At 44.0% G+C, this 25,107-nt stretch overlaps 1 protein-coding gene across 1 annotated transcript in view; it reads right to left on the bottom strand.

Annotated features, from left to right (window-relative positions):
• Positions 1–25,107, bottom strand: part of EFL1 (elongation factor like GTPase 1) — a 167,421-nt gene that overhangs the window by 7,846 nt on the left and 134,468 nt on the right. Inside the window, exon 19 of the mRNA XM_065411755.1 lies at positions 14,953–15,137. Coding sequence (XP_065267827.1) covers positions 14,953–15,137 — 185 coding nt within the window. The remainder of the gene's footprint in view (positions 1–14,952; positions 15,138–25,107) is intronic.

Genomic DNA, 25,107 nt, shown 5'->3' with positions numbered 1-25,107 from the left:
TAGAAAGAATCTACTGGAATTCAGGAAACAAATTGTGCATTTGCCCTGAGAAGTCACCAAAGCAGCCACAGAAACATGACCCTAACAGTGTGCAGAACTCTTGTGTGAGGCACAGAAAAGGAAAACTTTACATTGTCCGTCTGTGAAATATCCCTGACTCAGTGGGGTGAAGGCAAGAGCACAGAAGAGAGATCATCTATTTCTTAGTCACAGTCAGCCAATGGACCGAAGCAGATGAATGTATCAGGTGGTGACCATCATGATCCATACCCTGTTCACAGAGTGCAGGCAGGCATAAGGATGAAACACTTCCCTATAATACTGCAGAGCAGTTCTCATCAGTTTGCTTCCATTGGGGAGCTGTCAGAACATTGGGCATAGGTTCCATGGGAGCAGTGCTGAGTAAGTTTTTGGCTCCTGAACTACTGTTTGTATATTTGGGGGCCACACAAGAAAAAGCCCTCGATGTCTATGTGGCTGAAATGGAATTTTTGTCAAAACAGAACCCTAAATGATTCATTATATTCTCAATGGAACAATCCTTTTGGGATAGTCTGAGCTGCTTAAGAGAAAGCAAAGGTTGATCTTGGAGAAAAAAAAAAAAAAAAAAAAAGACATCCACAAATGTTATTTATCTTATGCTCCAAGTCATTTTCACTTAACATTCCTTTGTAAGTTTCCAAATACTTTTTGTTGCAGTGCAAAACTTTAAAATAGAAGATAAAAATAGAACTTACAATACATTTTAAAAACCGACATGCCAAACTATACTGCACATACATGTTAAATATGACAGTTTATTAACATTGCTTTTTGCAATGGAAAATTTTGTTATATTCCCACACAAAAACCTCTGTCAAAACAGAATTAGGGTTGAGAATATACTGCCCTAAAACAATAGAACGTTACAGTTAAAAAAAAAAACAGGAAATTCAGTTAACAATCTAACAACCTTTACTCTGCCCTGTTTTCTATGCCCATCCTCCACTTGGGGATTGAAAATGCTGACCAGAGGCCACATGAAACTATTCACACTTGTAATTCTAATATTGTCTAAGAGACATTGCTGGGAGGCACTATATATAAAGTATAGAGAGAAATAATAAACATTGTAATTGAAAATGTAAACTTCACTTGAATTTTTTTCAATCTTTGTGATTATGGTTTTCCTGCCATTATGGAATAAATGCTTTTGACAGAATAGCAAGAAATCCAGAAGCATATTTTAAAATGCCACTACAGTGGATGCAATTTGACAGAGTTACAGAAATAAACATTTTTCTTTTCTTTACGCAACTAAGAGTTCTCATTAGTATATATGAGCTCATTTTTACAGTAGCATGACCCAACCACTAGATAATCTGGTCAATGTTCAAAACAAGTAGTAGGGAGGACAATGGCAATCCACAGCTATGCAAATATCATCTCAGAGTGGAAAATGGCTACTTCTCGAAAGGGCGTACGTTATAATTAGAAGAAAAAATGTTTTTAAAATTGATTTGCAAAGCTAATTAAAAATTGTGGCTTTTAAAAAGTATATTTTGATCGAGCATTTAGGTAATGGATCATTAAAACAATTTTCTTCATTACAGGTGAAGTACTTTTCTAAACGCATCAATATAAAACGATACAATAAAATGAACAAGAGCACACTTTTGCTGATAACAGATTTTGAGAATGGGATCTCATAAATGCAAAGCAATCTGTTTATGATGGAAGTGTTTTTATTCTGCCATGTAATAATTATTTCACTGATCTACTTTATATAAAGCTTTTGGAATTTATATTTTCTCTTTATCTAAGATTAGACTACAAGCAAGACACTACTAAAATTCCATTATAATTAAATACATCAATGAAATACATGCTGAAAATTCTGACAGAATAATGGCTAACCTCTTGTGTTCACCAACTCCCTTACAAAAGTATAAGCCAATTGAAGGTGTAAATAAAATGGTGTTTATAACAACATCAGCCAGGGGGTGATGTATTTTTAGTAGGTGAACACATTAACTCAAATACTGTAGGGTATTCTTGAGAAAAAATAATTGTAAAGCATAGAAAGATTTAACTACACAGAATCAACAACCTTAAATACCAAATTTCCTAAACGAATCCTCAAAAGAAAGCACACACAACTCATTTACTATAGCAAGCTGAACACTAAAAGAAAAACAAGCTTAATTTTCTTTTAATCTAATTATCTACATGTTAACCATTCAAGGAAAAAATGTCTTTGTGACTTTAACACAGACACAACTCCTTACTAGAGACACAGTCTCTAATAATTAACTCCTAAAAATGTTAATTGCTATTTAAGTACTATTGAGCATGGATTTTTTTCTTAAATCCTACAAACAGGTATATAACATGCTTATATATAAATACAGTATATAAAGTGTTTAACACTGGATATTAATAAGGATTCATTCCAATTCTAATAATACTTGAATTATATTAGCCTGGTTTTGATGATGGTGATTTATGTGTATTCCAGTAGCACTATAGGCCCCATTGTATAGGGCACTGTAGCAATGTATGGCAAGAGACATTCCCTGAGCCTTACAGGCTAATCAGACAAGACAAAAATGACCAGACACCTCCATTTTCTGAGTCCATTAAGAAGACAGCACTTATATGTTATAGTGATAGGTGCTATTTAAAAAACAAAGATAGCTCTCCCCTCCTTAGTCTCCTGAGTTGGAAGGTCACTGTCTGGCATCTAATGGGGACATACCCTACAGTGTCTCAGTGACAGATATTGCTTCTGCCTTATCCCATCTGAAGCCATCTTCGAATCTTATTCAGATACAGTTAATTTGCAACTTGTATCCTCACAAACATGCACTCTCTTTCTCATACACACATGCTTTTTTTTGGTTCCTCAAGCAAATTCCTTTGAAATTATTTTCCATGCTTTGTGCTGGCCCAAAGTTATTTCTGGAAAGTTTGAGCAAAGTCCATTCCATTTTTGAGTTGTGAGTGGAGGGGAAATACTTTCCCTATATGTTCTGATTGGGGTGTCTGTTCTTGCATATCTTTTTTAAATGGCTGAGATTAAAAACTTCAAACCTGACTTCTTTTATAGTCCTCATCGAGACTAAAACAAAAATGAAGAATCCACATTTGAAGAAAATTGGGGTCAGCAGTTTTAAAGTTGTGTATGTTTAACCTCAGCAGTTCTGTATATGCCCATTAAACTGTTTCTGTTTTGGCTTTGAAGGATCCCCTTACAGTTAAAGGTGCACTACAGTTTAGCAGTCTTTTTTCATTATTTCTACCTTCCAAAAGGAAGGAAATCCAAACAGGAATTTTTGAACCAAAAAGCTAGTGTTAATGCAGTTTTAAGGATGAAAAATGTAGCACACAAGTCATACAAAATCCAAAGGTTAAAGTTTTACTGTAACATTAATTGATACCCAGTTTTATTCCCAGCCAAAAAAAGTAACTGCTTGCCAGATAGTAACTGTCCCATGCCCTAATATATGAACTAGATATATGGTTGTTTTTAGGGCCATTCATCAAATGCCATGGTGAGGAGCGTGGAACATAAGCAGAACAAAACAGAAATCTCTTCACTACTATTAGAGTCATCTTTAAAAGGAAAGGGTATACCCCAGGGGTCGGCAACCTTTCAGAAGTGGTGTGCCGTGTCTTCATTTATACACTCTAATTTAAGGCTTTGCGTGCCAGTAATACATTTTAACGTGTTTTAGAAGGTCTCTCTATAAGTCTATATATTATATAACCAAACTACTGTTATATGTAAACAAGGTTTTCAAAATGTTTCAGAAGCTTTATTTAAAATTAAATTAAAATGCAGATCTTATCAGTTTAGTGTGATCCTTGCCCTTGCTTTTCCTTGCTGAGTTTTCCAATGTCTGGCATGTATTTGGATACCGTAAGCTGCACACCGGCTTCTGAGTGATCAGTTGTTAACCGGCTGGCAGGAGGTCAGCGGCTGGAACCCCAGATCGGCAGCTGAGGTGAGTGGAGCTGGTGGCTGGTAGGGCTGAGCAGGGCCGGAGGCCTGGACCCTGTCTGGCAGGGGGCCTGCGCTGGAACTCCAACCGGAAGCAAGGTGAGTGGGGCTGCGGCAGGGACCCTGGCTGGCAAGGGGCCAGCAACTAGAACCCCAGAGCAGCGACTGAGCGGCTCAGCCCGCCGCCGCTCTGGGGTTCCGGCCGCCGGCTCCTGCCAGCTGGGGTCTCAGCCCGCTGCCAGCCTGGGGTTCCTTCACCCAAGCCAGCAGCGGGTGCTGAGTGGGACCGGCAGCGGGACCCAGGCTGGCAAGGGGCCAGCAGCATGAACCCCAGAGCAGCGGCAGGCTGAGCGGCTCAGCCCACCGCCGCGTGCCATCAAAAATCGGCACGCATGCCGTAGGTTGCCGACCCCTGGTATACCCAATAAGTGATTTCTCTCCAAATTTATTCTATGCCCAGAGTGAGGAAATAAGAGTAAAGCACTGCTGGCTACAAATGTGGAGGATCTTTTCCATATTGACTCGCACTCTTCACCACTTATCCTCATCCCCAACCAGATGTTTTGTGTAAGACATCAGAATACAAGATCTTTAATGACTGTGATCCCACTTGTTCCAATTATTTGGAAAAAGTAAAGGTCCTGGTTCAATATTGCTCTGTTAAAGAATTATATCACTTTGTATTGCTGCAGATATGGAATGGGTTAACATACAACTATAACAAGTTATGAACCAAAGAATTATAAACAGTACATTTTCTTTTGAAATCTATTACATATAATTTCATACAGGTATCTGAAGAGAGAAACTGTAAAAATAGATTGCTGACTTCAATGACTAACCTGGGAAAGTATCAGAGGGGTAGCCGTGTTAGTCTGAATCTGTAAAAAGCAACAGAGGGTCCTGTGGCACCTTTAAGACTAACAGAAGTATTGGGAGCATAAGCTTTCGTGGGTAAGAACCTCACTTCTTCAGATGCAAGTAATGGAAATCTCCAGAGGCAGGTATAAATCAGTGTGGAGATAACGAGGTTAGTTCAATCAGGGAGGGTGAGGTGCTCTGCTAGCAGTAGAGGTGTGAACACCAAGGGAGGAGAAACTGCTTCTGTAGTTGGATAGCCATTCACAGTCTTTGTTTAATCCTGATCTGATGGTGTCAAATTTGCAAATGAACTGGAGCTCAGCAGTTTCTCTTTGGAGTCTGGTCCTGAAGTTTTTTTGCTGTAAGATGGCTACCTTAACATCTGCTATTGTGTGGCCAGGGAGGTTAAAGTGTTCTCCTACAGGTTTTTGTATATTGCCATTCCTGATATCTGACTTGTGTCCATTTATCCTCTTGCGTAGTGACTGTCCAGTTTGGCCAATGTACATAGCAGAGGGGCATTGCTGGCACATGATGGCATATATAACATTGGTGGACGTGCAGGTGAATGAGCCGGTGATGTTGTAGCTGATCTGGTTAGGTCCTGTGATAGTGCTGCTGGTGTAGATATGTGGGCAGAGTTGGCATCGAGGTTTGTTGCATGGGTTGGTTCCTGAGTTAGAGTTGTTATGGTGCGGTGCGTGGTTGCTGGTGAGAATATGCTTAAGGTTGGCAGGTTGTCTGTGGGCGAGGACAGGCCTGCCTCCCAAGGTCTGTGAAAGTGAGGGGTCATTGTCCAGGATGGGTTGTAGATCACTGATGATGCGTTGGAGAGGTTTAAGCTGAGGGCTGTAGGTGATGGCCAGTGGAGTTCTGTTGGTTTCTTTTTTGGGCCTGTCTTGTAGCAGGAGGCTTCTGGGTACACGTCTGGCTCTGTTGATTTGTTCCTTTATTTCCTTGTGTGGGTATCGTAGTTTTGAGAATGCTTGGTGAAGATCTTGTAGGTGTTGGTCTCTGTCTGAGGGGTTGGAGCAGATGCGGTTGTACCTCAGTGCTTGGCTGTAAACGATGGATCGTGTGGTGTGTCCGGGGTGGAAGCTGGAGGCATGAAGGTAGGCATAGCGGTCGGTGGGTTTTCGGTATAGGGTGGTGTTAACGTGGCCATTGCTTATTTGTACTGTGGTGTCCAGGAAGTGGACCTCCCGTGTAGATTGGTCCAGGCTGAGGTTGATGGTGGGGTGGAAGCTGTTGAAATCATGGTGGAATTCTTCCAGGGTCTCCTTCCCATGGGTCCAGATGATGAAGATGTCATCAATGTAGCGTAGGTAGAGAAGGGGCGTGAGTGGACGAGAGCTGAGGAAGCGTTGTTCCAGGTCAGCCATAAAGATGTTGGCATATTGTGGGGCCATGCGGGTGCTGTCGCTTGCCTCATAACCTAAGTCGTGCAGAACGCAATGCCATCCACAGCCTCAGAAACCACCCTGACATTATCATCAAAGAGGCTGATAAAGGAGGTGCTGTTGTCATCATGAACAGGTCTGACTACCAGAAGGAGGCCGCCAGACAACTCTCCAATACCAAATTCTACAGGCCACTTTCCTCAGATCCCACTGAGGAATACACTAAGAAACTGCACCATCTACTCAGGACACTCCCTACACTAACACAGGAACAAATCAACATACCCTTAGAGCCCCGACCGGGGTTATTCTATCTACTACCCAAGATCCACAAACCTGGAAATCCTGGACGCCCCATCATCTCGGGCATTGGCACTCTCACTGAAGGACTGTCTGGATATGTGGACTCCCTACTCAGACCCTACGCCACTAGCACTCCCAGCTATCTCCGTGACACCACAGATTTCCTGAGAAAACTACAATGCATTGGTGACCTCCCAGAAAACACCATCCTAGCCACCATGGATGTAGAGGCTCTCTACACAAACATCCCACACACAGATGGAATACAAGCTGTCAGGAACAGTATCCCTGATGATGACACAGCACAACTTATTGCCGAGCTCTGTGACTTTATCCTCACGCACAATTATTTCAAATTTGGTGACAATATATACCTCCAGACCAGTGGCACCGCTTCCACCCCACCATCAACCTCAGCCTGGACCAATCTACACGGGAGGTCCACTTCCTGGACACCACAGTACAAATAAGCAATGGCCACGTTAACACCACCCTATACCGAAAACCCACCGACCGCTATGCCTACCTTCATGCCTCCAGCTTCCACCCCGGACACACCACACGATCCATCGTTTACAGCCAAGCACTGAGGTACAACCGCATCTGCTCCAACCCCTCAGACAGAGACCAACACCTACAAGATCTTCACCAAGCATTCTCAAAACTACGATACCCACACAAGGAAATAAAGGAACAAATCAACAGAGCCAGACGTGTACCCAGAAGCCTCCTGCTACAAGACAGGCCCAAAAAAGAAACCAACAGAACTCCACTGGCCATCACCTACAGCCCTCAGCTTAAACCTCTCCAACGCATCATCAGTGATCTACAACCCATCCTGGACAATGACCCCTCACTTTCACAGACCTTGGGAGGCAGGCCTGTCCTCGCCCACAGACAACCTGCCAACCTTAAGCATATTCTCACCAGCAACCACGCACCGCACCATAACAACTCTAACTCAGGAACCAACCCATGCAACAAACCTCGATGCCAACTCTGCCCACATATCTACACCAGCAGCACTATCACAGGACCTAACCAGATCAGCTACAACATCACCGGCTCATTCACCTGCACGTCCACCAATGTTATATATGCCATCATGTGCCAGCAGTGCCCCTCTGCTATGTACATTGGCCAAACTGGACAGTCACTACGCAAGAGGATAAATGGACACAAGTCAGATATCAGGAATGGCAATATACAAAAACCTGTAGGAGAACACTTTAACCTCCCTGGCCACACAATAGCAGATGTTAAGGTAGCCATCTTACAGCAAAAAAACTTCAGGACCAGACTCCAAAGAGAAACTGCTGAGCTCCAGTTCATTTGCAAATTTGACACCATCAGATCAGGATTAAACAAAGACTGTGAATGGCTATCCAACTACAGAAGCAGTTTCTCCTCCCTTGGTGTTCACACCTCTACTGCTAGCAGAGCACCTCACCCTCCCTGATTGAACTAACCTCGTTATCTCCACACTGATTTATACCTGCCTCTGGAGATTTCCATTACTTGCATCTGAAGAAGTGAGGTTCTTACCCACGAAAGCTTATGCTCCCAATACTTCTGTTAGTCTTAAAGGTGCCACAGGACCCTCTGTTGCTTTTAACCTGGGAAAGGTATGTAATTTTATTTCTGCTTTCTACTACTTAAACTATTTTCCCTCAAAAGCTCAATTGGAAATTACACAGGTTTGGTAGAATACAATTGAAAAAGTGACAGAAGTCAGAAACTGGGTAGCAAAGATCATTTATTTAAATTCTAAAACCAACTTCCAAAAGCCTTTACAGACCAAAGAAGTATTTTGATCCATGATATTTAATTCTCTTTCAGTGGCTGGAAATTTCAAAAGATTCCTACTCTCCCATCGAATACGTTATGGAAAAAGTTTACATTTTTACTACAGTTTTTCCCCCACACCAAAGAGCAAAAGTGACATTTTGGAGTACGCTGTAGCTCTTAACATCCTCACAGGGGAGTGATAGATAATTTTTAAATTTCTAAAATTTTCTTGGGGGTCAACCAGGGTTAATATCTGCATAGACCATGCAGCACCTTATGGTTATCAGACCAACACTTGAGGTAACTGATCACTCAATGCTCTGAAAAGGTGGTTACAAATCTAAAACAGGAGCTAGCAGCCAATGGGATTTGTAGCTAAAAGTCACAAATCAGTTTGTTTAATGAAAACAATGACTAAGAATAATGATTTACATTTGTGTAGCACCTTTCTGCCTCAAAACTTATGTCAACATAAGGATTTTTTCTATAGGATTTCCCACCATAGTTACCACTAGTGCAATCCTTTGGTGGTAGCAACAGTGGCAAATTTTATTTTTCTACTCCTTTGACTTCACTTATTCCACAATTTTTAGGAAAAAATGATAGCATAAAACCTTGGCAGGTTACATAGCTGTCTGAAAATGATTAGATTGTTTGGCAGTTCACCAGTATATGTTTCAAAGCCAGCTTGGCAAGATATTTAAATTTTAAAATGTGTTCTTCAGTTATGGAATTGCCCTACCACAAAACTGCAGTAAGTGAACTAGGGCATACAGTTGCTTGTGTTTATAGTACTGAATTAAGAACAGCCCAGTTTTTCAGCTCAGTGTTACTCATAACATTACAGTCTTTTCATGAAGTGTTAGACCCTGATCCTGCACTTTGACATAGGAGTAGTCGCCATGAAATCAACGAGATCCCTTGTGTGTGCAAAATAAAGCATATGACCAAGTATGCATTTGTGTGGGGTTTATGTTACTTGCATCCAAAAGTGGAATTGAGAACCTTTGTTTGTAAATGCCAGGCGCACATACACCTCTACCTCCATACAACGCTGTCCTCAGGAGCCAAAAAAATCTTACCGCGTTATCGGTGAAACCGCGTTATATCGAACTTGCTTTGATCCACTGGAGTGCGCAGCCCCGCCCACCTGAAGCACTGATTTACTGCGTTATAAAGGAATTTATGTTCTATCGGGTCACGTTATATCGGGGTAGAGGTGTACTTGCATTTGTAAGTTGTGAACTACAAACCGACCAGGTGCATCAGAGATTTAAAAAAAGTTAACCAAAAAAAATGAAATTTATTAACTCGCCTAGGCAGACTCACATTACATTATTTTTTAAAGACGTTTTAGTGTGTGGGGAAAAAACCTGAATTTGGTATTCCTTAATATGACTTGTCTTTAGAGACAGAAAATTCACTGCTTTGTTCTTTCTCTGTTTTGAATATTAAAATTATCTATCGTCTTATGTAAACATTAAAATTCTCTTTGGAGACATACGACATTTCAAGACTTCAGAAAATTTCCCTAATCAAAGTTCTTTAGCTCCTGTTAGTGTGACCAGATAGCAACTGTGAAAAATTGGGACAGGAGGGTGGGGGATAATAGGCACCTATATAAGACAAAGCCCGAATACCAGGACTGTCCCTATAAAGTCAGGACCTATGGTCACCCTAGCTCCAGTCCCACAAATGGATCTGTGAAGGTGGACCCTTAATGCCGCCCTTTGCAGTACAGGGGGCTTATGTAGCAAGTGTGAAAGTAGAAGCCTCTATATAAAGATGGAAGTTTCTCTGGAGGAACTCATCACACAGTCTTAATGTTTTGCAAAAACACAGCTTTTTACAGGATGGTGAAGGGTAATATTTTTCAATCTTAATTACACAGAGTGAAATATTTATCTATCAATTTATATTTTACACTCACAAAAACTGCATTAAAAGAACATTGAGGTTGCAAAGTCAAGTGCTCAAAAGACAGGAATGCCAAAATAAATGTTGCCCAGGCAACCCTAGTTCAGGCTCCTTGTGTGTAAGCATTGTGATAGTCTTCGATTATATGACCACATACTAATTTTTCTACAGGACCCTTCCTCTTTCAGTGCACAGGATGGACTTGCTCTGGGAATGAATCAAGGTTGTTTAGTGAAGGAGACTTGTCTGTAGTAGCTCTGACTTATTTGTTGAAGAAGTTAGAAAATGTGTATTATAATTTTTTTCCAAATATTTAACAAGTGTGAGTGGAAGGAAAAGAACATTATAGCCACATTTTAATGACCTAAAACACTAATATCACAAAATCGGCTCAAGGCACCCTCTTGTCATTTTTATTTATTTAAAAACCCCACAATTGTTCTGGCTAATTAAATAGCCACCATTTAAGAGGCCTACTATGTGGAGACAGGTTTGAAAGGTTCCAGATGACTTCTAAGAATTACTTAAGTGTCAGGACTACCATGAAGATGATGATTCATTTGGAGCTCAGTCTGATTACTGATTAATAGATTTTAAGGCCAAAAGAACTGTTATGTCACCCCTTGTCTGACCACCTGTATACCACAGACCAAAGAACCTCACCCAATAATTTCCAAATCAAGCCCATTTCTGTTTGCGTTATAAATTTGTAAAAGATGTAGTCTTGATTTAAAGTCTTCAGATGAAGAATAATCCACCATCTACCACACTGAACCTTCTTTTCTCTAACTTTTCCTAGAAATTTACAGTAAATTGTGGAGATTATTCTAATATTTATCTAACACTACTCTAAAGAATTTGGACAAAGTCACATATTTACTTTTGAAATATGTTTCTTTTACCTTGAACTAATTAAAACAGTAAAATAATAGCTAATCATTACCCAATTTGGAATGTGTAAATTAGCTTCAACAGGAGAGTATGCCCCAGAATACCCCATGCCCCAGTAGTTAGTTAGGGAGATTTCTTGGGAGGAAGGAGACCAAGTTCATATCCCTACTGTACATCTGGCAGAGCAGAGACTTCAGCCTGCATCTCCCACAGCCTGAGTGAGTGCACTAACCACTGGGCCAGGGGTCGGCAACGTTCGGCACGCGGCTCGCCAGGGAAAGCACCCTGGCGGGCCGGGCCAGTTTTATTTACCTGCTGACGCGGCAGGTTCGGCCGATCGCGGCCCCCACTGGCCGCGGTTCGCCGTCCCGGGCCAATGGGGGCAGCGAGAAGCGGTGCGGGCGAGCGATGTGCTGGCCACGGCTTCTCGCCGCCCCCATTGGCCCGGGACGGCGAACCGCGGCCAGTGGGGGCCGCGATCGGCCGAACCTGCCGCGTCAGCAGGTAAATAAAACTGGCCCGGCCCGCCAGGGTGCTTACCCTGGCGAGCCGCGTGCCGAACGTTGCCGACCCCTGCACTGGGCTAAGAGTTACAAGTGGGGACGACCCCCACTATGCTGCCCTTCTGGCTGTTTTGTGAATCTAGCCCTTTAAAAATGCCCAGAAAGAAAATGTTTTGTGTTGAATTACATTTCATTTGACCCAAATGGGACTTTTTATGTTTGCTGGAAAATGTTGGCATTTTCGGATTTGGTTCAATGTGAACCAATTTTTCCCTTCCAATTTTACAGAACTGCCAGCTAATTAAAAAAATCAGTTATTCGCCCAGCTCTAGTCACATATTTCTTCTGCCTTGACAAATGAATCAGGATATCATTTCACTCAAATCTAGAAAATCCCATGACAAACAGATAGATTGTACAAAAGGCACCTATGATGCTAGAGAGTAGTTGTCAGAAACAAATTTGCCCACATTTCCGTAACAGTAGCAATTACATTTTTGGAACTGGAAATTTGCTCAAGCAGTTACTGAAACTATGGCTCAGTTGCAGAAACGGTGATATAGTACTACACATGAACATATTCTTCCCATCCTCCTGAGAAAATCTGGGTGTTTACATACATACGGGTTCATTTAGTGGGAGCATAGTAGTTGTGAATCCTAAAGAAACTCACAAGGAAAATTCATTATCTGGTAACTTCCTATCTGGAATTAACACCCCCCTGATTGATTTACCTGCTGGGCACTGATACTGGAGGCACTTTAGATTTGTTACAAAGATGCTCTGGAGATAAGCCACCCCCCATTAGTTGCTCTCCAGATGAGTACTCCCAAAGCCGTAGAACCACTTAACACAGTGGTTCCTACCCCTTTTTTTGGTTTGGAGCATCTCATTTGTAATGAATTTGAATGTAAACACCCCTCCTCCCCAATATTCCTAAAGCTGTCACTGAATCTCATCTATTTTCGGTCCATTTTCTCTCCTTTCTTTCTGGTCTGTTTTTTAAGGTCTCCTTTTTCCTTTCTAAGTACTTTTGAGGTTTTGCTCCTCATTTTTTTAAACTTTGTTTTCTTTCTACCCCATTGTTTCCCCAAATCTCCTCTCCCCTTCATTGCCCTTCTGTGAAGCCTGAGTTCTCGGTCTTTTCCCCTTCCTCTTACAGTTCATTGCATGACCTGTATGTATACTGAGCTAAAATTACATAATGCTGGAAGAAGATGAGCAAGCTACAGTATTATTACTGCCTGAGAAGGGTAAGCACTTGGCACACCACATTCTGTAATACTGGTGTATGGTACCACCACTGAGAAAGAACAAAAAGTAGTTTCCTAAGTGTACTACATCGGGTGTTCCCACACTCTTTCACAGTGTGGATCTCTCCGTTATGACTGCATAGACCCTTCTTCCTTTCCACCATTAGTGATCACATAATATTCCTGTTGTGACTACAGCAATAGTTCACATAGAAATAATATTAAGAATGTATTTTTAGCGCTCTTTTAGTGCAATTTAGGAGCTGGAAATAAGGAAGAGGAGCCAGCATCATGTGACCAGGCATTTCTCTGTGGATCACCAGCAAGCATTTCATTGACAAAGAGTGCTCTACAGACCATAGTTAGCAACCTCTGTTCTATACTATCACTGTAAGAAACAGATCTCAGACGCACTGGGGAGAATTGATTTATGAAATCACAACATAGCAACTCAATAGAAGAGAAAGATAATACAAATTTGATTTTTAATTGATTTTTCAAAGTCTGATTTCTCACTTTGAAAACAGATGTTAAAAAGTGACCAAAAAAGTTAAACTGCAGCTAAGCATTATTTTAAAATATACAGTTGAAATGGATAGTGCAGACCTACTGACTGTTGTTACTCATGAACCTGTTTTTAGCTCCTTTGACGGGTCTGTTGAGCCTTTTTACTATTCACTTTTGTTCCTCTTGAACAAAGAACTGAAACTGAAAGCTTGCCCTGCCTTCTGTACTTCAAGATCAACTATCCCTATGATGGGAAAAGAGTAGCATGTCTCTGAACTGATTTCATTTCTTAGAAGTTTCCCCACCGACATCTGTCCCTATGTAGAGGCATCACTTTCATCTCCCCATTTCTTTCTGAAGTGCCAAATACAGACACCATTTCCTTTCCAAAGGAAAGGGTATTGAAAACATCCCCCGCCAATCCTGGCTTGGAATTATCCAAACCTATTTCTTCTGCTTTCTAGTACCTAAATATATGTTGATTAGTGCCTTATAACTACTTAGGGTTACCATATTTAAAAAATAAAAAAAGAGGACACTCCACGGGCCCTGGCCCCACCCCTTCCCCACAGTCCCCGCCCTAACTCCCCCCCCCTCCCTCCCAGCCATGCGAAAAGGGCTGCCCGTGTGCTACCGGCTTCACGGTTTGCCGGGCAGCCTCCAGACCCTGCGCCCCCGGCCGGCACTTCCCCAGCGCAGCTGGAGCCCGGGAGGGGAAGCGCCCAGCCAGGGGCGCAGGGTCTGGAGGCTGCTCGGCAAACCATGAATCTGGTAGCGCTCGGGCTTCGGGCAGCCCCCATGCCTCCGGACCCTGCGCCCCCGGCCGGGCACTTCTCCTCCCCAGCTCCAGCTGCTCTGCTCCTCCCCGGACTCAGACTTCGGCTCTGTTTAAGAGCCAAGCTGCCCGAGCCAGCGCTACTGGCTTCGGGCAGCCCCCATGCCTCTGGACCCCGAGCCGCCGGAGCAGAGCAGCTGGAGCCCGGGAAGGGAAGTGCCCGGCCGGCGAGTCGGGGTCCGGAGGCACGGGGGCTGCCCGAAGCCGGTAGCGCTGGCTCGGGCAGCTTGGCTCTTAAACAGAGCCGAAGAGTCAGGGGAGGAGCAGAGCAGCTGGAGCCCGGGAGGGGAAGTGCCCGGCCGGCGGATCGGGGTCCAGAGGCAAGGGGGCTGCCCGAAGCCGGTAGCGCTGGCTCGGGCAGCTTGGCTCTTAAACAGAGCCGAAGTCTGAGTCAGGGGAGGAGCAGAGCAGCCACGGGAGAGGAAGTGCCCGGCCGGTATTTTTCCCGGACATGTTCGGCTTTTTGGCAATTCCCCCCGGACGGGGGATCAAAACACTTCTTTTACTTTTCAGAACAATCTAAAACTATCCAAACAGGATAGAAATATTTATTTCTGAAGAGCATAAAAAGGTACTTTTTCACCTTGATTTTGAAAAGAATGAATCAAATGCATGTCTTGACCAAAATGTAACCTTTTCCCCCTTATTTTTTTTCCTGCCACATCTACAGGAAATAGATCACCAAAACAGATGGAATGAATAGATCTTTTACCTCCCAGTGGCTGAACACCAGCTGCGGACTGGCCAGGCCACTTGTTCTCTTCCTGATTTCATCAGCAAACCCAAAGCTTTCTGCTACGGGCAGCACTGCCTTAATAATAAACATGTCAGTCCCCTCTTTCATCTCCTCTTGTAACACTCGGCCTTCTCTTTTGGACAAGACAGCGTATACACGACCTGCAAAGGCATAAGTCTTATTAGTTTGCTGAGCCTTTCACTTCCTTTGCTTTAAGGCAAATACATAATTATTTATTTAGGAAAGCTAAGTATTGAATATAGGGTATACTTTCTATGACTCAGTATCTTCCCTGTAAGATTGTGGGTGGACTAATTAAAATCATACAAGGCATACATTTGTCAGTTAGTAAAACATGCAAATCCACAGTATATACATGTTTAATAAATCACTACTACTGTGTGGTTGTTACACTGTGTACATTTTATGACAATACGATGTATATTTCTCAAAGGCATACTGCAGCAAAGAAAACATTTGTATAAATATCCATTAAGCTTGAATATTTTAAATTGTATTATCTGAAAAGAATGTGGGAGTGTGCTGTTAGACATATTTTATTTGTAAATATCCCCATTGTCAATCAACTTGGCTTTGATATTTGAAAGTTATTATCTGTCACTCCCCACTACTTATTACCTATTCTCACACACTATAAACATTCCACACACATAAAGATATAAATGTAAAGAGTAATTATTATCAAGTGAAATTAAATCCTTTAAGGCCAGTGAGTTGGGCTTTCTGTGGGGAACTCTGCAGAGGATGTGAGGTGATGGAATCTAACCCACAGGCAGGCCATAACGAATGAGAACAATAGCTACTGCATCTTTGCAGCCTCACTGCAGGCCAGTAGATTCAAATAAGTGTGGATCCAACAGCTCTTGCCTATCACCTCCAATGACATTTTCTGCTCTTGCCAGGACACACCCCCTCCTAACCCATCCCTCATGTGGTCCTCTGCATGTGGGTGAATTTCACCTTTTCTGTGTACCCTGTCTTCTTGTTACTTACGAAATTTGAAAAAAGTGTTTTAGGTTCTAAACTGTGAAATCAGACACAAAAGTCAGAGCATTTTCAAGACAAATGTACTGGATGTGGCGTGCATGTATGAGATTTGTTGATATAAGCTAAACAACTGCAAGCCTAAGGAATCCTTGAGAGCATGTAGGGAATTCTGAAACACCAAAAGGTTATATTTTTATACAGCTCTCAACTGCTGATTTATTGTACAAATGTACATTACTTTAAAACACAAGCTTAGACATACATTGCACAAGAGCATTATCAAGGTCACTGGAAATATTCATGGTAATATACAGAATTTATTAAAATTGTTAAGGCAAATAAGTTCCAAACTACATTACAGGATATTAAGATTATATTTTAAAATATTCATTGTATTCCTTATGTTTAATAGCAGAGCTGAAACCTTGCATACAGATACACCAGATATTATCAGCACCATTTATTACAAAGAACCAAAGAATCTGTCAAACCTACTGGAGAGACACATGTTGAGCTATTCTGTTATTGAAGTCTGTTTCCCCAAAACATACAAGCTAGTAGAGATTTTTTTTCATCTCAATAAAGGTTTTTCAATTATATGTATTTCATCCAAGTAGTTTGGATTGTTGCTTCAGTCATTGCTACCAGAAAGAAGTTATATGAGGATCTGAGTCTAAAAAGTATAACTGTTCTTTGGGATAAATCCTGAAATCCACCCACTCTCCACCCCCTTTTGGACTACACTGGAGTGGAGAACTGGGGTGGGTGTGGGAGTCAGGATCTTAGAAGCCACAGGGGTTTGTGTGTCAATGCTCTGAATGCTGCAGAGCCTAGTCCTTGAGGGGAGGAGTGGGAATCTGAATCACTGGAAGAGGTGCTGAGGGTAGGCTTGACTAGTACATTGTTTTATCTAATAGGTTAAATACTGGCCACAGAGGGTCTGATCATAGCTCCATGCCCAACGGGTTTCTAACCCATGCCAAATTATCTTTTTAAATTTAAATTAATGGAGATATCTTATCTCCTAGAACTGGAAGGGACCTTGAAAGGTCATCGAGTCCAGCCCCCTGCTTTCACTAGCAGGACCAAGTACTGATTTTGCCCCAGATCCCTAAGTGGCCCCCTCAAGGATTGAACTCACAACCCTGGGTTTAGCAGGCCAATGCTCAAACCACTGAGCTATCCTCCCCCGACTGGTTGTGTATGCGCATGTGCTTGTATGTATGCTGGAAGCACCTTTTTTCATCTCTAAATACCTGAAAAGGAAATTTATTCTGAAGTCATGACAGTACCTCAAAAGTAGAGCAATATTTTGATGCTGCAATATACCAAAAAGCCTGAATAAGATGTAATTTACTTATGCATCTGCTCTTAATGAAGTTCAACTCTTTAAAAATAAAGATGCAAACGAAAGTTCTAAGGTATCTATTCATAGCTATATGTACAGTAAATATGAAATTAACAAGAAACTGACTACTCAGGCTCTATGAAGTGAACAGAATTGCATCCTATATAGCTATATACAAGCTAGAGCTGTAAAGAACAGTATCAATGTTTATGTTATCAGTAGAACAGTGCTATGGTAAAAGGCATTTCATCAAAATTTCACTCATGTCAGCAAAATCCAAGACAGAAACTTGCCAGAGGAAAAAGGAAAAAAAAAAAAAAAAGAAAGAAAGATCAACAGCCTAAATGATAAATTTCTTACCTGATCATTTTCTTGCTATTCATTACTAATGGGCTAATGCCCCCTCACCCACCTGTGGAATTCAGAAGTGGTCCAGTGTTTTTGCTGGAGGTTCCGAGACTAAGCTCTGCCCTTCAGCTCAGGCCACCAGAAGAGTTTTTCTACAGCTGTAGAAACACTTCAGCAGCCAATTAGCATTGAGACAACTTGAGATAACATATTAAATTAACCTCTCCCTTTCGATTAAAAATTCAATTTATATTCTGGTCATTGAATTTGAAGAGGAGCTGCTAACAAAGAAAATTATCAGGTAAGACATTTCTCATTCTGTTGCATCTCTCCTCATTCATTACTAATGGGAAGTAGTGAGCAGTGAATCCCAGAAGTAAGAAGGGGAAGGATAAGCAGAGTTTAATTATTATAGTAGAAAAACAGACAGGAATGGAAGTTCACCCCAGATAAAGCAAGTGCTTTATAAACTAAGGAGTTATTTGAGAACCAACCCAGTAGCACTTGCCAAAGGATGCCTCTGCAGAGGAATGGAAACATACTTTGCAAATCTTTCTCAGATGAGGCTCTCACACTTTCCCCCCCACTCTCTCTCTGGACTTCTGTGAATAGTTTTCCAGATGCACAGCACACCAACTGCTGCAGGATTTTTACATCTTGCCTGCAGCAACCTTGAGGCCCTAAGGCATTGGCAGTTTGGATACAATGAGATGAACAGGGTACAACTGGCATATGTAATCCATATGCTTGAGATACATCTTTAGAGCTCTAGGTACGCCCATTTATGCCACAACTTTCCAAGGGTCAGAACAAAGTGACGAGAGAAGTTTTCCCCAGGAATTGTGGCAGAGGAGCTTACCTTGAATTGAAAGGTTACTGGAGCTATATGGATAACCTTTTCCTCTGACTAACGCAGGATGGTTCTTGCATAGTTATGGCAGCTAATTGCAAAATTTGCCTTTTGGAGATAATGGTGACTAGAAAGGACAGCCACAGGCTTGCCTAATTTGTCATTGTGATTAAACTTAGCAGCTGATACTCAAAAGGAGGATCCAATGTACTTGTCTACAAAATATTGCTAGGGCTGATATCCATGTTTTTAAGGTGCTTCTCTGTAGGATCCAAACAGACTGCCTAGAGAAACGCTAGTGTAGCTGAGATCACCACAGAACTTTGGGATTATTATAATATCTGTATCACAACAGCATCCAGAGGTCAGGGACCCACTGTGCTTGACTCTGCACAAAGAAAGAGGCAACCATCTATGCCCCAAAGAGCTTTCTGTTTCCCCCCACACCAAAAACATACATTTGCCCATATCAATGAATAAAATATTCTGGTTGAGTTCTGGATACCAAACTGTATGAGAGGCTAATGGAGAATCTGTAACGAACTACAGTTCTCCTCCGAACTCCTCCGATGCCCACGCTGTTAGCTTTAGGTGTTCCCAGTCTGAATGAAGGAGTTCCTGCTTCAAGAGGTCTGTTTTCTGCAAGGGCAATGCGAGATCCTTGGTTACCTAGCAAGTCCCAAGTGCCTTCTGGATCAGTGGAGGACCAGGAGGAGGACTACAACTCCCTTTTCCTCTTTCCTGTATCCTTTATGTGAACTGACTTGAAAGGTAGCAGATTCTTCTCTATCCAGGACATTATTTCCATTGCCATGAAGAAGCTTTGGTCTCTGGTTATTCCCTGGTTTCGGAACGGATATAAACACTCACACCTCAGTCATAAGCCAACCTCAACAGGAGGTAGGAGGAGGTTTCCTCTGTGAGTACCCACATTGTTTCTTACACCTTCTCCTGATGCAGCTGGTACTGATCACTGTCACAGACAGGATACTGGGCTCAATGGACCACTGATCGGATCCCATATAGCCATGTTTGTATTTTTTAAGAGACACTCAAAGAGGTGTAAAAATGAAACAACAGGATGTGTACTATCGGATTTTGGAAATTTGTTTTTCCAATGCTTCCATTGCGAGTACAGTATGCAAAGGTCTAGAATGAAAGTTGAGCTGGCTCTCAGCATGTTGTTTATACCTACCTGCCTACAAAGGGGCATTCAGATGTGATCTGAAAATGACACCTAACTTCGCACTGCATAAAGTGCATAGTTCTATGCCCAAAGAAGAAATTTCAGCAGGTACATTTTGAGAAAACCATGCAGCGGATGAAGCTTTTGCATGGCACCAGCAATCCTAGGCATTGGAGAGAATTGAGGACTGATGACATCTCAGGAAATGAGGGATGCAATGAAGTTTTGGATCTTTGCAAATACTTACCATTATTGTAATTATGCCCAGAGCCATATCTGTTTTGACCTATGGATTAGCAATTCTCTGCATTAGGATCAAAAGCTCTTCTTGATTTTGATGAACTGGTCACTATGGATCCTTTCCAGCAGCTGTTCACTTATTGTCCATGCATGGATATAGGTGCATAAGATGCAGCCAGTGCCTTGCTCTGACTACAGCAGCCACTTTATACTCTGGGTACAGCTGGTAGATCGTGGGGTCTTGTACACAAATGCTCTTTTTGTCTGTGTTGTGCTGAGGATTTTCTTGGTTTGGAGGAAATTTATCTAGGCATCCTTGGAAACTTCTGCTCCAGATTTTTCCCTCTGTCAGAGGAGGAGATCCTTCTCGGATGCCCTGGGTGTCGGTAGTAACCAGCGAATTGCTATGGTGGCTTTGACAGCGAGGATAGAGGCCTCTCTGCAGTCTCAGCTACTAGTCTCTCTAATGTTTCTCCAATAGCTCCTCCTTGCATGCACAAGATATCCATTTAGGATGAGCTATTCCTGGGTGCAACATAGCTGCCTTATAGCCATCAGGTTAGAATCCACTGCTCGTCACAAATCACATCAAGGGTTTGACCAAGACAGAACCTGAGACATCTCGCTCCAAGCAAAGGGTATGTCTACACTACAGGATTAATTCGAATTTATATAATTCGAATTTAGGAAACCGATTTTATAAATTCGAATGTATTCGGCCACACTAGGCACCATTAATTCGGTGGTGTGCGTCCAAGCTACCATAGTAGCATCGATTTCCAGAGCGTTGCATTGTGGGTAGCTTTTACATAGCTATCCCATAGTTCCCGCAGTCTCCACCCCCCTTGGAATTCTGGGTTGAGACCCCAGTGCATGATGGGGCAAAAAACATTGTCGCAGGTAGTTCTGGGTACAGCCTCCCCCTCCCTCCCTGAAAGCAACGGCAGACAACCATTTCGCGCCTTTTTTCCTGAGTGAACTCTGCAGACTCCATTCTGCATCAAGCATGGATCCCGTTGTGCTCCAGAACGCAGTCTTGAACATTATAAACACCTCGCGCTTTCTCGTGGAGTTTATGCTTACACAGGACCAGAAAAAAGAGGCGAGGAGGAGGAGGAGGCGGCGATTGCAGCGCAGCGACCAGCGTGATGAGGACATGGACACGGACACAGAATTCTCTGAGACCGCGGGCCCCGGTGCTTTGGAGATTATGATGTTAATGGGCCAGGTTATAGGCTTTGAACGCCGATTCTGGGCCCGGGAAACAAGCACAGACTGGTGGGACCGCATAGTGTTGCAGGTGTGGGACGATTCCCAGTGGCTGAGAAACTTTCGCATGCGTAAGGGCACTTTCATGGAACTTTGTGACTTGCTTTCCCCTGCCCTGAAGCGCCAGAATACCAAGATGAGAGCAGCCCTCACAGTTGAGAAGCGAGTGGCGATAGCCCTGTGGAAGCTTGCAACGCCAGACAGCTACCGGTCAGTCGGGAATCAATTTGGAGTGGGCAAATCTACTGTGGGGGCTGCTGTGATGCAAGTAGCCAAAGCAATCACGGAGGTGCTGCTACGAAAGGTAGTGACTCTGGGAAATGTGCAGGTCATAGTGGATGGCTTTGCTGCAATGGGATTCCCTAACTGTGGTGGGGCAATAGATGGAACCCATATTCCTATCTTGGCACCGGAGCACCAGGGTACCCAGTACATAAACCGCAAGGGGTACTTCTCAATGGTGCTGCAAGCACTTGTGGATCACAAGGGACGTTTCACCAACATCCATGTGGGCTGGCCGGGAAGGGTTCATGACGCTCGCGTCTTCAGGAACACCAATCTGTTTAAACGGCTGCAGCAAGGGACTTACTTTCCGGACCAGAAAATAACCGTGGGGGATGTTGAAATGCCAATTGTTATTCTTGGGGACCCAGCCTACCCCTTAATGCCATGGCTCATGAAGCCATACACAGGCAGCCTGGACAGGAGTCAGGAGTTGTTCAACTACAGGCTGAGCAAGTGCAGAATGGTGGTAGAATGTGCATTTGGCCGTTTAAAAGGTCGCTGGCGATCCTTATTGACTCGCTCAGACCTCAGCCAAACCAATATCCCCATTGTTATTACTGCTTGCTGTGTGCTTCACAATCTCTGTGAGAGCAAGGGGGAGACCTTTATGGCAGGGTGGGAGGCTGAGGCAAATCGCCTGGCTGCTGATTACTCGCAGCCAGACACCAGGGCGATTAGAAGAGCACACGATGAAGCGCTGCGCATTAGGGAAGCTTTGAAAACCAGTTTCATGACTGGCCAGGCTACAGTGTGAAATTTATGTTTGTTTATCCTTCCTGAAAACCCGCCCCCTTTATTGACTCATTCTCTGTAAGGAACCCACCCTCCCCCTTCCCCCAGCTTGCTTTCAAAGGAAATAAAGTCACCATTGTTTAAAAATCATTTATTCTTTATGAATTGATTATAAAAAGAGGGAGAGAACCTGAGTGGGGTTTGGGAGGAGGATCAGCGGGAAGGAAAAGCCCAGTAAAAAAAGGTTAAGAAAATGGCAGCCTTTTGCTTGGGCTGTCCACTGGGGTGGAATGGGAGGGTGTACGGAGCCTCCCCCCCCGTGTTCTTACACATCTGGGTGGGGAGGCTATGGAAAATGGTGAGGAGGTAGGGGGGTTATACAGGGGCTGTAGCGGCACAGAACCTGAGTGGGGTTTGGGAGGAGGATCAGCGGGAAGGAAAAGCCCAGTAAAAAAAGGTTAAAAAAATGGCAGCCTTTTGCTTGGGCTGTCCACTGGGGTGGAATGGGAGGGTGTATGGAGCCTCCCCCCCCGTGTTCTTACACGTCTGGGTGTGGAGGCTATGGAACATGGTGAGGAGGTAGGGGGGTTATACAGGGGCTGTAGCGGCACTCGGTTCTCCAGCAGCCGTTCCTGAAGCTCCACCAGACACCGGAGCATGTCTGTTTGCTCACGCAGCAGCCCCAGCGTTGCTTCCCGACTCCTCTGATCTTCCTGCCGCCACCTCTCATCTCGAGCGTCTCTCCTCTCCTCACGTTGGTCCCTTCTGTCCTCACGTTGGTCCCTCATGTCCTCACGTTGGTCCCTCATGTCCTCACGTTGGTCCCTCCTGTCCTCACGGTCACTGGCTTCTTTCCTATACTTGCAAACCGTCTCCTTCCACTCATTCAGATGAGCTCTTTCATTCCTGGTGGATTGCATGATTTCGGAAAACATCTCTTCTCTCGTTTTTTTTTTACGACGCCTTATCTGGGATAGCCTTCGGGAAGGAGGAGGGAGGCTTGAAACATTTGCACCTGCTGGAGGGAGTGAAAAAAGGAGAGAATTTTTTTAAAAGATACATTTTTCAGAACAATGCTTATACTCTTTCACGGTGTATACTATTCACATTACATAGCACATGTGATTTCTGTGCAAGGTCGCATTTTGCCTCTTAATATTGAGTGCCTGTGGCTTTGCTGCTAGAGATCACAGACGCAGGTCGGGGCAACAGAATTCACCTTGCATGCTGCCATGGTAAGCCACTGTCTTTAGGCTTCTGCGCCCTGCTTTCCCACATACCAAGCAAAGCCCGTTGTGCTGCAGTTTTCCTGTTAGCTTGTTTTCTGCTGCTGAAGGTTAACACCCCCCCCCCCCATCCAATTCTCTGGGATGAGTGCTTTATCCCTCCCCCCACCGCCTGGCTGGTATCAGGGAAGATCCCAGCAGGAACCAAACTAACACCCCCCCCCACCCGCCATGAATTCTCTGGGATGAGTGCTTTCTCCCTCCCCCCACCGCGTGGCTGGTATCAGGGAAGATCCCTGCAGGAACCAAACTAACACCCCCCCCCCACCCGCCATGAATTCTCTGGGATGAGTGCTTTATCCCTCCCCCCACCGCCTGGCTGGTATCAGGGAAGATCCCAGCAGGAACCAAACTAACACCCCCCCCCCACCCGCCATGAATTCTCTGGGATGAGTGCTTTCTCCCTCCCCCCACCGCGTGGCTGGTATCAGGGAAGATCCCTGCAGGAACCAAACTAACACCCCCCCCCCCACCCGCCATGAATTCTCTGGGATGAGTGCTTTATCCCTCCCCCCACCGCGTGGCTGGTATCAGGGAACATCCCTGCAGGAACCAAACTAACACCCCCCCCCCACCCGCCATGAATTCTCTGGGATGAGTGCTTTCTCCCTCCCCCCACCGCGTGGCTGGTATCAGGGAAGATCCCTGCAGGAACCAAACTAACACCCCCCCCCCCACCCGCCATGAATTCTCTGGGATGAGTGCTTTATCCCTCCCCCCACCGCCTGGCTGGTATCAGGGAAGATCCCTGCTAGCAAAACGCGAAAAGCTCTGGGCCAATCCTCCCCCCCCCCCTTGCACTTGGCTAAATGCAGGGAAGGATTTCTTTTCAGCCACAGGCAAACAGCCCAGTAGGAACGGCCACCTCAGTCCCCTTAATTAAATTCCCTTATTTCAACCAGGTTACCCTAAGCGATATCACTCTCCTGAGGATTACACAGCAAGATAAAGAACGGATGTTGCTTGAATGCCAGCAAACACCGGGACCATACGCTGCCAGGCTCTGTCAGGCAATGATACCAGATTACTTGCTACTAGCATGGCGTGGTCAAGTGTCCTACCATGGAGGACGGAATAAGGCTGCACTGCCCAGAAACCTTGTGGCAAGGCTTTTGGAGTACCTCCAGGAGAGCTTCATGGAGATGTCCCTGGAGGATTTCCGCTCCATCCCCAGACATGTTAACAGACTTTTCCAGTAGCTGTACTGGCTGCGAATGCATCCCAAGTGCTCAGGGCAAATTAATCATTAAAAATGCTTGCTTTTAAACCATGTTTTATATTTTAAAAGGTAAACTCACCTGAGGTCCCTTCCATGGGGTCATGGTCTTGGGTGCTGGCTTGGGAGGCTTGGGAGGGTACTTCAGTCAGGGTGAGAAACAGTTCCTGGCTGTTGGGGAGAACGGAGAGCTGGGTGCTCTCTGCCAGCTCGTCCTCCTCCTCCTCCTCTTCCCCTTCCGCGGAATCATCAGGTGTCCCTGATGAGATTATCCCCAGCTCGGAATCCACAGTCAGAGGTGGGGTAGTGGTGGCGGCCCCCCCTAGAAATGCATTTAGCTCAGCGTAGAAGCGGCATGTCCGC

The sequence above is a fragment of the Emys orbicularis genome, chromosome 10, assembly GCF_028017835.1.
Source record: "Emys orbicularis isolate rEmyOrb1 chromosome 10, rEmyOrb1.hap1, whole genome shotgun sequence".
NCBI lineage: Eukaryota > Metazoa > Chordata > Testudines > Emydidae > Emys > Emys orbicularis.
Note: the sequence above shows the minus strand (reverse complement) of the source record. Positions and strands in the feature narration are given on the sequence as shown.